General features: G+C 41.8%; 1 protein-coding gene across 3 annotated transcripts in view; it reads left to right on the forward strand.

The window, feature by feature from the left end:
* Positions 1–13,107, forward strand: part of LOC119729296 (scavenger receptor cysteine-rich domain superfamily protein) — a 31,113-nt gene that overhangs the window by 11,129 nt on the left and 6,877 nt on the right. For 2 of the 3 annotated variants that reach the window (XM_038201910.1, XM_038201909.1), the window contains exons 2-10: positions 2,179–2,528; positions 7,923–8,134; positions 8,404–8,533; positions 9,028–9,342; positions 9,677–9,988; positions 10,189–10,494; positions 11,298–11,606; positions 12,263–12,565; positions 12,788–12,930. In XM_038201910.1, coding sequence (XP_038057838.1) covers positions 2,450–2,528; positions 7,923–8,134; positions 8,404–8,533; positions 9,028–9,342; positions 9,677–9,988; positions 10,189–10,494; positions 11,298–11,606; positions 12,263–12,565; positions 12,788–12,930 — 2,109 coding nt within the window. In that variant the 5' untranslated portion in view covers positions 2,179–2,449. Of the gene's footprint in view, positions 1–1,857; positions 1,964–2,178; positions 2,529–7,922; positions 8,135–8,403; positions 8,534–9,027; positions 9,343–9,676; positions 9,989–10,188; positions 10,495–11,297; positions 11,607–12,262; positions 12,566–12,787; positions 12,931–13,107 lie in introns of those variants that run through there. The other variant, XM_038201911.1, reaches the window with a different exon arrangement.

The following is a 13,107-nucleotide window of genomic DNA, read 5'->3' on the forward strand; positions in this document are numbered from 1 at the left end:
CATTTTTTCACAGTTTAAAGCCATTCGCGAACGGTCAAGAAATAAAGACTATACAATTTACATTTGCGTATTTGCTTTGCTTTGAATCATTGCCTTGAACTCACGTCACGGGATATCCTGCACTGTATGTGCTCCTCACGTGGGCCGGATGGGTGGACTACTTTCCAGCCGTCAAAAAGGCGTTAATATTGTAAGTGCAAAACCGCCTGTGATTGCATCATCTCATATTATTATCTTTTCGGTCAAAAAATGGGTATTATGGAAAATATGGCTCCGTTTGAAAACTTGTTTACGTACTCACGGAATGTGTAGTATTGTTTAGAATGTGTAGTATTGTGTAAAATGTGTAGTATTGTCAAACAAGCTCGATCTGATCACGGAAGCTACTGGCAAACTACAATCCTGGCCAAATCTCGCTGGGCCCCCAACCCCCCGGCCCCCGTTCAAATATTGTCTCTCACTGCGCGGTGTGTGCTCCATCAGCTGGAGAGAACAACATTGACCTGAGGAGCGGGGGAGTGGGGGAGTGGGTGACCGTGGCAGGCTCAGGAAGTGTCCCAACCATTTTGGCCGGGATTGTAGTTTTGTGTGTTCATGTCCGAGTCACGTGATTGTGCCATGTAATTTCTGGAAGGAGTAGTATTTTGAGAAAAAAATCAGGCTTTTGACCCCAGTGACCCAATGATGACCTTTGACCCCAGTTGGGTCATGTGACATGTTGGCCCTTGGCTACTGATACTTTTGACAAAGTTTGCTTGAAATCGGTCAAAATGTGTAGGAGCAACAGACAATGTCAACGTCTGTTCCTAACAAACTATTACTAACTAAGAGACATTTTTTGAGCTGATATCTGCATCTAAAAAGGTCCGTATAATTTTTATTGAATAACCCCACGACCATGACACTCAATGGTATTACGGCAGTAGCTGTCCATGCATAATTGTTTCGGTATCTTTCCTCACTTTCAGACATTAAATCGATGGATTAACACTCGAAATCAAAACTTCTGATACGCCACCATGCAGCTCTAAGATATCGAATCATATAACGGAAGTGTTCAAACGTCACGAAAACAGCACCAATGGTTTCAGAAGTTAATGTTTATCAATGTGTTACATTGGAGATCAAAAATGAACTTCTAAACATCGAGATCTTATCGTACATCTGCGAAACTGTGATTTAACACTCATTTCCCGATCTTTTTGGTGACAATAATTCCTTACTTGTTCTTGGTATAAAGGACATCTAAAAAAAGAGTGGCAATGGTTTCACCTTTCAAGAGAATCTAGGTTGAACAGTCTATGCTATTTGATATTATTTTTATGAATGTACACAAATTATGACAGACTGCCATGTTAATTTGAAAAGAAATAATTAGTTGTAAGTTTCTCAAAAGATCCGATAGACCAATCATCCTTGATGTAGTATTCAAAAATTAAAGATGTCGATATTCGAAATAAGAATGTTGAGAGACGTCGAGTGCTTTTAATTATTTCGGTGTAGTTCGTGTCTTCCTCAAAGAACGGGTGACTTTATCTCCCCAATCCTATAAATTATAACTTAGTTTACATATGCTAAGGATGCATCACTGCTTGAGAAAACCATTAAGCTGCATTTTATTTATATATATTTTTTTTTGGGGGGGGGGACAAAATTGAAGGTTGAATTTTCCTCAGTCTACCAGGATTTTCACCCAAAAGAGGCGTCGTCGCAGTACACTCATTTAAATTTGGCTGGTATGGCGTAAAAGTGACGGGTTCCTTCAACTCGTCTCATTGAAATTGGAACTGAGCAGAGCAGGCTGGTCTGATTTATCCTCAAAGTCAGGTCAGGGATTTGGGAGTGGCCACGGTTTTCCCATTTTGCAATTTTTGGAACAGTCGTTCAATAAACAAAATGGTGACGTGGAGGTGGAGTTTCCCCGAAAGTTCCAATAACACTATGGACCCTGCACTTTATACCGGTGTGCAGTAGGCCCTCCATCGTAATTAACCGACAGATCATATCAGATCAAAACCGATTACACCTGTTCAATTGGTGTCGTTCCCAACCCTTGTGAAGATTGAACGTCTGGCGATATCTGCTGCGTCTATTAGTATCATTATAACCTCAGTTTTTCTTTTATATTTTGCAAAGACTTAACGCCTGCATTGTCCAACTATTGTTTTTTTCCCACAGCTTTACAATTGTGCACGACCTTCCTGTGTAGTCACGTGGAACAATAAGGAAATCGAGACACTGTTTCCGCTGGTCGACCGACGCAGCGCAGATAGAGCGACTGCTTTGCATAAGGAAACTAAGCAGTGTGTCGTGTAGACCATCACAGGCCAAGCCTCTCTCTTCACCGGTGGTGTAACTCTCTTCGCTGAGAGCTCAAAACTCCACTTTTTCTCAAAAAGTAGGGAGGTTAATCTTGAACTGCGGATACGAGATTGTGTGACACCTCGTCATGACGTCATTTCGACAGGGGAATATCTGCTGGGTCGCGGTATGCGCTACGCTTCTGACGCTGACGAGGGGTATAGACGGTAAGTTTTTAGGTTTGAGTCGGTAATATCATGGAGGAATAAATTTGTGTTTTTATTCCTTTATTGCAATTTGCAAAGAGTTTGTTCAGAAAAGTCTATACATGTAGATCTATGAATAAGCGGTTGGTTTATCCTGCGTGTGTACAATTCGAGTGGGTTTCACTAGTGGCATTCTCCTCGACGTTTCACTTCTGGTGTTCCTGGTTCGAATGTCACTCGTTGCATCTCGTTGATTGAGTTTGTCAGTCGCTATTATGGATTTATCCTAAAAACCTTTCTTGGGTGTTCATCCAACCCCTTAACCCCCACCTTCACCCCCACCCCACCCCACCCCACCCCCAAAGGTACATGTACTTTATTCATTGTCGTTTCTGTAACAATTTGTATTTAAATAATTCTGATAAAACAAAAGTCACTTTCTGTTTTGAAAAAGTTGTTCGAAATTATTCTACTAAATAAAAACTAAATCGCTTGGGTTTACTGCCGTTTTCATGTGCGGATGACTTTATCCCTAACGTCCTGGCCATTGCTTTGGGATAATGAACTGAGTACTACAGAATGTTGGGCTGAAGTAGTTCACATTTCAGTGTACGCTTACATGAAGTAGTATTTTGTAGCTTTAGGCGAGGTCAGGGATGGGAAGAAAATAATGATGGAAAGTATGAGGACAACTATAAAAAAACACCTTATCTTCGCTCTACTTGGCTTTATTATGTCGCGGGTACCGGCATTTTATCCACACTCGAAAAAAGTCCAAGTAAAAACATGGCAGGAGTGTGGTGGTCTCGGCGTATTACATCAGCTATAGCTCTCTAGATTTTATGATGTTAAACAAGCGCCGCCAAGGACTTGGCCATTCCCATTGGCTTTTACGAAGAGAGATGGCGGGGTTGATTTTTTACATGGCTTGCTTTTTGTTTTATTTATTCTCACTTCTGAGCGCGCAATCCGTTTTCAAAGTTTCTAACTGTTCGCTCGCCCTAACCTTGCAAATTTAAGGGGTACTGAAAAGAACTTTTCTGAGGAAGATATTTTGTGCAACTTTCTACTCTTAATGTATGTGACCCTTCTAAATAATACGGGCTGAACGGCTGATTCTCAGTTTGTGCTGGTTTATTTCTGTTGAGGAACGAAGACAACGTGTTACTTGGTCTTCGACCGAAAACAGAATCAAATATACAAAATACAAAAGAATGACTGTACAAAATACTTATGAAATAATCTAGATACTAAATACCAAAAAGGATTCATCAATATTTACTCAAGATCCCGCGGTTTGCGCCTAAATTCGGGCAGCGTCCGCCATATTGAATTTTACTGTGAAAACCCAATAAATACAAGATAATTAATCCAATCTTATATAATAATGAAGAAATGAACTGCTGAATTCCTTCTACAATATCGAAATATCTATCACTCTTACGATAAGATAATTAAATGAATTCTTGAATACATGAAAAATCACAAATCAATCAATATCCTGAAATAGTCGAATATGCTTCCAAAATCAAGTAAAATGACCTAAGAGCAATCTAAATCTACTCAAGGATAGTACCTGTTAACTTTGAATTAATATAAGTTATTATTATGAGAAAGATTGAGGTAAAATGTAAAAAGATCATTACCTGTTGAGGAACGAAGACAACGTGTTACTTGGTCTTCGACCGAAAACAGAATGACGAAATGTGGAAAGCGCGCGAACTGGTTTACAAAACCAAGAGGGCGCTCGCCAATTTAAATAACAGATAACGATTACGTAATGTAAAAATAAATAGAGGGGGGTTCGCATCGCAACCGTCACATTATTCCCCCTCGAGAGAAAATGTCGTCCTCGACATTTTGTTTAACAGTACACTATTTATACAATGATAATGTAAGAAAGTATTAAATTATTAAATAAAGATAAACAGAATCATGACTTCTACTTTCTAATGTCATTATTATAACCACTAAATCAAACATCCGATCGGCTCCTCGTCCTCCGGAAATTCAAAGAAGTCAAAAAAAGTATTCTTTAACTTAATTAGAACACCAGTTATCCAAAATCACTTAGATTAATATCAAAATGTTTCCCTGAAAATCTGTCGTTTTGGACAATTAAGTTATTCTGATGCAGAAGATATATACATGGTAACATTACTTTCTATATAAAGGAAATTAACATAATCCACCTTTGATTACGAAGATCAACCTTGAAATAGCATAATGCATAATATACATGAAAATAAAGAGATCATAATTTTCTTCTTTTCAAGATCTCTGTCACCAATGTTCGCAAGATAATCTTACATCATTATTAAAAGCAAATTAAATTTAATATATACAATTATATTTGGGATAGAGCCATGGTTAAATTGGACTGTTTTCTCGCAGAAGGAGTCTTAGACAAGCTTTTCTTCTTGTCTCGGCCATCTTTGGTTCCTTCCACTTTTCAAACAGTCGTCTTCCGGCGTTGACTCTCTCTTGATGTGATTGGTACTGTGCTCGCTGCTGTTTGTTTTGACCGAGGAAGTCGTATGTCAACCTATTGACAGGTCTTCTGGTTCTGGTAGGTCTAGGGCTTGGTGGTGTGAGACAAGCTGTGCTGTCAGAGATGTTTAACTCATCTGGGGTCTCGTTAGCCTGCGTGCTCAGTACCTCAGGAGTTAGTGATGGTGGTAAGATTGAAGGAGAAGTATCATCACTGTTTCTCGTACCAAGATCAATCATTGGAGTAAGCACAGGTGGTGAAGGTGAAGGTGAAGGTGAAGGTGATTCTGTTTCTACTGGGAGAAATGCTATGTCCACCTCTTCCTCGCTGGTTTCACTTTCTTCCATGCCTATCTTTTGAGGTTGGTCATCTGCCTGTTCCGTGTCGGGCTCTGTTTTTGTTTGAGTGTTCGTCGGGGGCACGTCTCTTATCAAGCTGGCCTCTTCCATGGGCAGAAACATACATGGAGTCAGCAGATTTCTGTGTACGGTTCTCTCTCTTCCATTATTAAGAGAACGGAGGGTATACACCGGAAGGTCTTGATGCTTAGATATTACTACGTAGGGTTGTGACTCCCACCTGTCGGCTAACTTGCTAGTTCCGACCAGATGTTTATTTTGGACAAGGACTCTGTCACCTGTACGTAGGGGGGCGATACAGGAACCTCTGTCATAAAGGCGTTTCTGTTTCGCCTTTGCCTGCTTGACGAAGTCGCTAGCCCTTTTGTACGAGGCTTGAAGTCTGTCCCTCAGCTGTTCGACATACTCATCGTAATTTGGTGTTTCTCTCTCCGTGGACTTGAGTCCGAACATCAAGTCAACTGGTAGGTTTGGATGTCTGCCGAACATGAGATAAAATGGAGCATAACCGGTAGAGTCGTGTCGTGTGGAATTATAGGCGTGTGTCATTGTTCCTACGTATTGTTTCCAGTCTTTCTTCTGGTTTTCTTCGAGCGTACCGAGCATGTTCAGCAGAGTGTGGTTGAAGCGTTCTGTAAGGCCATTCCCTTGAGGATGGTAGGGGGTTGTTCGACTTTTTTTGATGCCAGAGATCTTACAGAGTTCCCGGATGAGCTGACTTTCGAAATTACGACCCTGGTCCGCGTGTATTCTCACCGGAAATCCATAGTGCTGAATTATCTTCTCCCAGAGTATCTTGGCAACCGTGTCGGCCTTTTGATCGCGAGTAGGGAACGCCTGAGCATATTTGGTGAAATGGTCGGTTATGACCAGTATGTTTTCATAACCGCCTTTGCTCCTTTCCAACTTGAGATAATCGATGCAAAGTAGCTCCATAGGTTCGCTTGTGCTGATGGTTTCCAATTCCACTAGCAATAGTTCCCACATGCATGTTGCCATAGGTGGACATGCTATTCTTTTTGCGAAGGTCACGTAGTGTGGAAATCAAACATTGGTGTCGTGAACTCGAGACATGATATCACGATTGTTGCTTTTCTGATTCATTTATCGCCAGAGGGCAGAGAAGGATTTTTTTCTGTTGTTTACCATTCCCATGAGCGGGTATTGACAGTAATTTGGCTACCAAAACGATAACATAATCGAAACTATGAGAAAAAACAATGGTGTTGACATAGCAGGCTTGTTATCCCAATGTTTCTGATATACGACTTTTAAGTTGCATTGTACGAAAGAGATGAAACGAGGGATATGTCGAGTGGCAAGTTTGGACATCTTTAAGTTTGTACAGTTTGATTTTGCATCACTGGGTTATTTTAGCCTGCATGCCGAACTTAAATTCCCTTCTAGTTTCTAGCTGGCTGGGTGTGATGTTGGACAAAGACAAACAATGCAAAAACAACGCCTTCTTTAATTTTATATTTTGGGGAGTCACCGAAAATCGTACCGAAGAGTTTTTTTTTTTAAATAGTTTGCGGTCATTGTTTTAGTGTCCACTGTGTAAGGACAAAGACCTACCAAGGTCAAAGCCCTATAGGCGGGTAACAACTTGGCAGAAATGACCACGCTGAGATTCCTGTTTAACTTCCTGAGTCAGGAAGAGCGAGACGAGTGTAATGGCATTCTTATCTATCTGCTGCTTACAGAATAGGAAGGACGTGAAGGGATATCCGACCCATTTAAGCGCCAGGAGTTTTTGTTGCGCTTTTGTTCACCGTATGACAGCCATTAAAAAAACTTCAATGCAACAACAGTATACAGCATATAAAGGGTGTACATTGTGCCACATGATCGGTTTTGTTCTTTCAGAAAGTAAATTTTGTGGACATGACGGAGCTTGATTGAGACCTTCACGGACTATTCGTCTCGTAAACCACTGTTTTTTTAACGTGGCTTTTCAAGTTTAGTATTTCTTTAGGCCTTGGATTCAGGTTGGACTACTGCCAACTTTCACGTACAAGTGTCACTGTCGTCCCGTGAAAACCTACCCGTTCTTTCTGACCTCTGTGTATGTGTAGGTTTCAAGAGTAAAGGAAATTAATTCTTATCATTGCCAGATGTCCTTTAAGCCATAATTACGAAAAGTGCACTTATAAAATTGTGTAATTTAGGCAAGATCTACCAAGCGCAGGAGTGCGGACATCCTCAAAGATAAACGGCCAGCTTGTATAATGACCTGTTGGCGCCTATTCGGGTGGTTTCTAACTATTTTTGGCCAAGGTCGCTTTTTCCCTTCTGATTTTCCGGTGAGCATGCGTATTAACTCGGGAAATTTACAATATAAATAGCTAAATTGCATAAGGTGAATGATCGCGAAACGATCTGTACGCTATCATTTTGATTTCTGCACCGTGAAATATTTTATGCGAGTATACACTGATGATGTCAGTATTTTGTACGCCTGACGAGCTACCGCGAAATTCAAGTGTTACTCCGCCACTGAGTTAAGTAATAAGTTAAGTTAAGTAAGTCGTTATTAATATTTTTTCATAATTTCTATTGATGCAGTGATTGCCAAGCCCCCCCGCACTCCCAGCAACGGCGATGTACAATTAGTGGGCGGGGCCTCGCCAGCAGAAGGGCGTGTTGAAGTCTTCTACAATGGTGCGTGGGGTACGGTATGCGATGACGGATGGGAGATGCAAGACGCGCAGATTCTCTGCAAACAGCTGGGCTTTGCTTCGGCCAATTCAACAAGGTGCTGCGCTTCCTTTGGTCAGGTACGTATGGGGGGGGGGCAACCACACCTGCTTGATATAGAGCCGTAAGACCATCTAGAAGATTATAGGCTTGTCTACTTGTGATCACAACCTGTACGTTAATCTTCTCCAAGCATCCAAGCTACAGTGCATGCAACAGTGCGTTGTGCACTGTTGAGCAATCCATCGCTTTTTTTTCAGAAATTTGATAGGGGAAAAAATGAGCTTTTGGTCAATCTTTGTGCGACAAAGGTTTATGTATTTTTCTCCTCTGTTTGTGTTTTGTTCAGGGGACAGGAGTGATTATACTAGACGATCTTGCCTGCACTGGAGACGAAACGAGGATAGGCGATTGCCCTCATAGGGGGTGGGAGCAGCATAACTGTGCACATACTGAAGACGCTGGAGTGGTTTGCAATGGTACGGATGTGCCGTGTGTTAGATCAGTGCTCCCTAAGAAGCCTGAAATTGATTTCATATTGGTTGTCAACTACTTACTCAAAACCTTAAGTATGAGATGGTTCTGGCTTAAACCCAATAAATAAAGCAAAGGAGAAGCAGTTTTAACTTCAAGAACAAAAGTTTAACTTTAATTAAAAAAAAAATAACAAAATGTGGAATTAAATTATTTACAAAATTTACAAGATAGCCAAATTCAGTTAGAGGGATCTTAACCAAAATAAGAGAATTAGGTCACTCAAGAATGATCCAAATAATTCAGTATTTTCCTCGATATAATGAACTCAAAAACTTAACAAAATGTAACAGAATTCAACTTAGATAAATTGTGATAATAAGCAGGCCAAGTTCCTTTCAGAACTAAATATCTTCCAAGCAATAGTTATTACCACATGGTGTTCCCGTAAACCGAAACGGTATTAATTATTTCAGCAACATTACCTTCATCATTCCAGGCAAAGTCCGATTAGCGGGCAGTCCCAACCCCCTACAGGGCCGGTTAGAGATCTTCCACGAGGGTGAATGGGGCACAGTCTGTGACTCAGACTGGGACCTGAAGGATGCCTCAGTGGTCTGCCGGCAGCTGGGCTACCCCTCAGCGAACTCCTCCAGTGAGGTCAGCTTCGGGCCTCCATCCACGGCTCAGATTCTCTTAGATATGGTCTCTTGTATGGGGGATGAACACGGAGTGGAGTACTGCGAGCACGGTGATTGGAAGAACGTCAGTGCGGACTGCACGCATAGCAGGGATGCAGGTGTCATCTGTACACGTACGTCTATGATTCTACCAAATTAATTAATCTTACTTATTTTTTCCAAATCTTTCAGAATTCCAGTTGGAGGTCTGGAAGGTTTTGTAAGATTGAGAGAGTAGAAAGATCCCATCCGTTATGCCACTTATCTGTCAGAAAAATATACGACTGAATTAACGATGGGAAATGATCCCCAACTTGTAAACTGCTGTCAAATTTCAAGTTTATGCCTCAAATTATTCTCAAACTCGGTGTCTTGATAAGTTAGTAACCTTACACAGTGCGTCCACGTTCGACTCCCATCCATTCAAAGCCTGTATTCGTTTATTTATTTTTTCCTACGCTGTTTCAGGACCAATACGTCTGGTCGGCGGCAATGGCCCCATGCAAGGTCGCGTGGAGATCCTCCACAATGGCGAATGGGGCAGCGTGTGCGACAAAGGCTGGAGCTTCCAAGATGCGGTAGTGGTTTGCAACCAGCTTGGTGGCTACGCAGCCCAGGAGGCCACAAGGGGGTCCCAGTTTGGGGGTGGGGTGGGCCCCACCCACATGTCATTCGTCAACTGTGACGGCACAGAGGCTACCCTTGAGCAGTGTCCAAATTCCGGCTGGGGTAATGCCGGCGAGTGTGGGCACTCCAACGACGCCGGGGTCATTTGCACACGTAAGGAGTTTATTATTCTTCTACAGGTTAATGGCTTTTATCTTCTACCAATTGACATTTCGGGAAATTGCAGTCTTCACTTGCAGCCCAAATGGGTGCCGTAACTATTTTATTCGTCTTATTTTACCATTCCAACCATAGCGGTTCGCCATATGTAAAGAGTTAAAAGTGAACATATTGTTAATATTTCTTTGTTACAGCTGCTGTCCGGCTAGTCGGTGGTAATACACACATTGAGGGTAGGGTGGAGGTGTTTAACAACGGCCAATGGGGAAGCATCTGCCCAGAGTCCTGGGATGCTAAAGATGCGGAGGTAGCCTGTCGACAGCTTGGCAACTACCCACTGGCAGAGGGGGATTGCTGTCAACGGTTCCCAGCAGATGTTGGGGTGGTCTTGGACAATGTGGTGTGCACTGGTAATGAGAGTAGGATACAGGACTGTGCACACAAAGCTTGGGGTGTTGTGGACTGTTCAGGCGGACAGGCCGCTGGTGCAAAATGTCAGGGTGAGTTTGAAAGGGTTTTATCAACCAGTTGCAACATTTGGCATTTTTTTTATTATTATTTATTTTTATTTATTTTATATAATTAAAAATCTATTTCCTATAAGAAAATTTGTCCTGGTCTAGACAAAAGTTTGTAAAAGCTGTCATGAAAGATGTGTCAGACGGAAAAAAACAGGTATTATGCAGTATAAATAATTTCTAAAAAATAAAAATCATTAAATATCCATAAGAAAAATCCATTATAAAATCCCCCGGAAATTGTTTTATAAGCAAACAAACAAAGTCACAAGGAGGGCAAGTATTAGCAAACCAAGGAGAAAGAAAAATATGCAAAAGACAAATTACCGAATACAATACTGAAGAAAAACACAATTAAAAAAAGGAAATACTGTAGTGCCCGCAAAAACTAACAGTGATAAGGAAGTAGAGCTTACTAAATCAACCTAGAAAAACTCTTAAGAGCAAAACAGTCAAAATCGAACTAGAGTAAACAGTCAAAATCGAACTAGAGTAAAAACATTAGCATAATTAGATGGACAAGAAAAACAAGTAAAAACAAACCCAGGATAAATATGCAAAATAAAATGCAAATCTCCCCCCCCCCAAAAAAAAATTCATGCAACTTCTAAGTAGTAATCACAGTATTGTGCTAAATAGAAACAGTTTTTCCAACAAAAAAAGTTACCAGACTACATATTGTGTGTTTATGGCTTTTGAAATATATGTCTTGATATTGCGTAGCGTCCATAGTTACAAGATCATGTCAACGTCTGTGAACCCTTTTTTGCTGATTCTCTGTGCAGCGACGGTCCAACTTGTGGGTGGCTCCCACCCTCTGGAGGGCAACGTCATTGTCTTACGTAATGGCCGCTGGGGCAGCATCTGTGACGACAACTGGGACATCAACGACGCTCGGGTCGTCTGCCGCCAGTTGGGAAACTATGAGGCTGTAGCTGCCACCTGCTGTGCCAAGTATGGTCAGATGGCCCAGGAAATCATACTGGATGATGTGGCTTGCCAGGGGGAGGAAGGACGGATAGAGGATTGCTACCATGCCTCTTGGGGATCACATAACTGCGGGGGCTCAGAGTCTGCAGGCGTAGTCTGTAGAGGTAGGGATGTGGCTATTAACCATCTACAGAGTCATAACCATGGGCGTCGCGAGGGGGGGGGCAAGGGGGGGGGCAATTGCCCCCACACCCTGGAAAGAAAAAAACAAAAAAGGAAGGAAAACAAAAAGAGAAAAAAAGAAAAGAAAGAGAGGTGCGAAGTCATAGTGGTGTAAATTTAATGAGTTTGGGGGGGGGGGCAAAATGTCCCTGGCCCCCTCTAAAACTGATAAATTGAGAGAAATACAGGAATTTTTTGGGAAAAATATGTTTTGCCCCCCTCTAGAAAAACTCCTGGCGACGCCCATGGTCATAACTACTTCAATCTTCTGAAATTTGTATAATTTGTTTGGGTTGTAAGTCCTGAAATTAAAGCTCAAACCTGCTTCTCATTCAGACATTCCTTGTACATGTTTATTTGAGGCTAACTGGCCATGTGAATAATTTCAATATTATAAGTTACTGACTAGAAATTCTCGCCAAAGTCCCCATTCTTACCAAATTATCCTGTATCCTTCGGACAGAAATCCAGCAGGCTCTCTTAGACCACTCTCACAATCCACAAATAATCTTATGAGACTTAAACCCACAACATCCTCTTTTGTATTAAACTGTGTGAGGTACAACCAGTATTTTTAAATGGGTTTCCTGTATTTCAGAAATTCGGCTGGCTTTGGATGATTCTTCCTCTAACCTTCCGAAGGGCCGTGTGGAGATTGTCTACAATGGCGTCTGGGGCCGCATCTGTGGCACTGATTGGGACCTGAACGATGCCAACGTGCTGTGCCGGCAGCTGTATAACAGCACTGCCGAATCAGTCCATTCATTCAAGAATGGCTCTGGCCCTATCCTCTTGTCCAACTTCAAGTGTACAGGGTTGGAGAGCAACATATTTGATTGCACGCACAATCCATGGGGTGACTACACCTGTGATGATGCAGATGCTGCAGTTGTCTGCAGGGGTATGTGTATAATTATGTTTAAGCGAAAGGGGCGTGTAAGAACACGATTTTGGGGTACATGTACATGAATTCAAGTTTGAATTCAAGTTTGTTTGTACCGCCAAAAATGGAAAGATATCCAAAATATAGTATTGGGTCAATAGCAAGAAAGGAAACAATTTCATCAGTGTTCCTTTTATATCGGATATATTATCTTTTTTTGTCATTACCTGTCCCATGCAGGTGGATTGAGACTTGCTGGGGGAAGGACGCCCTTAGAAGGTCGGGTTGAAGTGTTCCATGATGGTCAGTGGGGCACGGTTTGTGATGACGGCTGGGATTTACTGGACGCGAAAGTTGTCTGCACGCAGCTAGGAAATTATGAGGTGAGACCATTTATATTCAATGGTTAGATCATTGTTGGGGCAGGGGCAAGCACAGTCATGAGGTACATGAAGAAAATCTGCATCTTAGAGAAATCTAGAATGAGAGGGAAGATGATAATGAAAGGTTCAATTTCAGTGGTCTGGCGAAAACTGGATTCGTGGGAAAGCCATGGAATC

The sequence above is a fragment of the Patiria miniata genome, unplaced genomic scaffold (genome assembly GCF_015706575.1).
Source record: "Patiria miniata isolate m_02_andy unplaced genomic scaffold, ASM1570657v1 HiC_scaffold_20, whole genome shotgun sequence".
NCBI lineage: Eukaryota > Metazoa > Echinodermata > Asteroidea > Valvatida > Asterinidae > Patiria > Patiria miniata.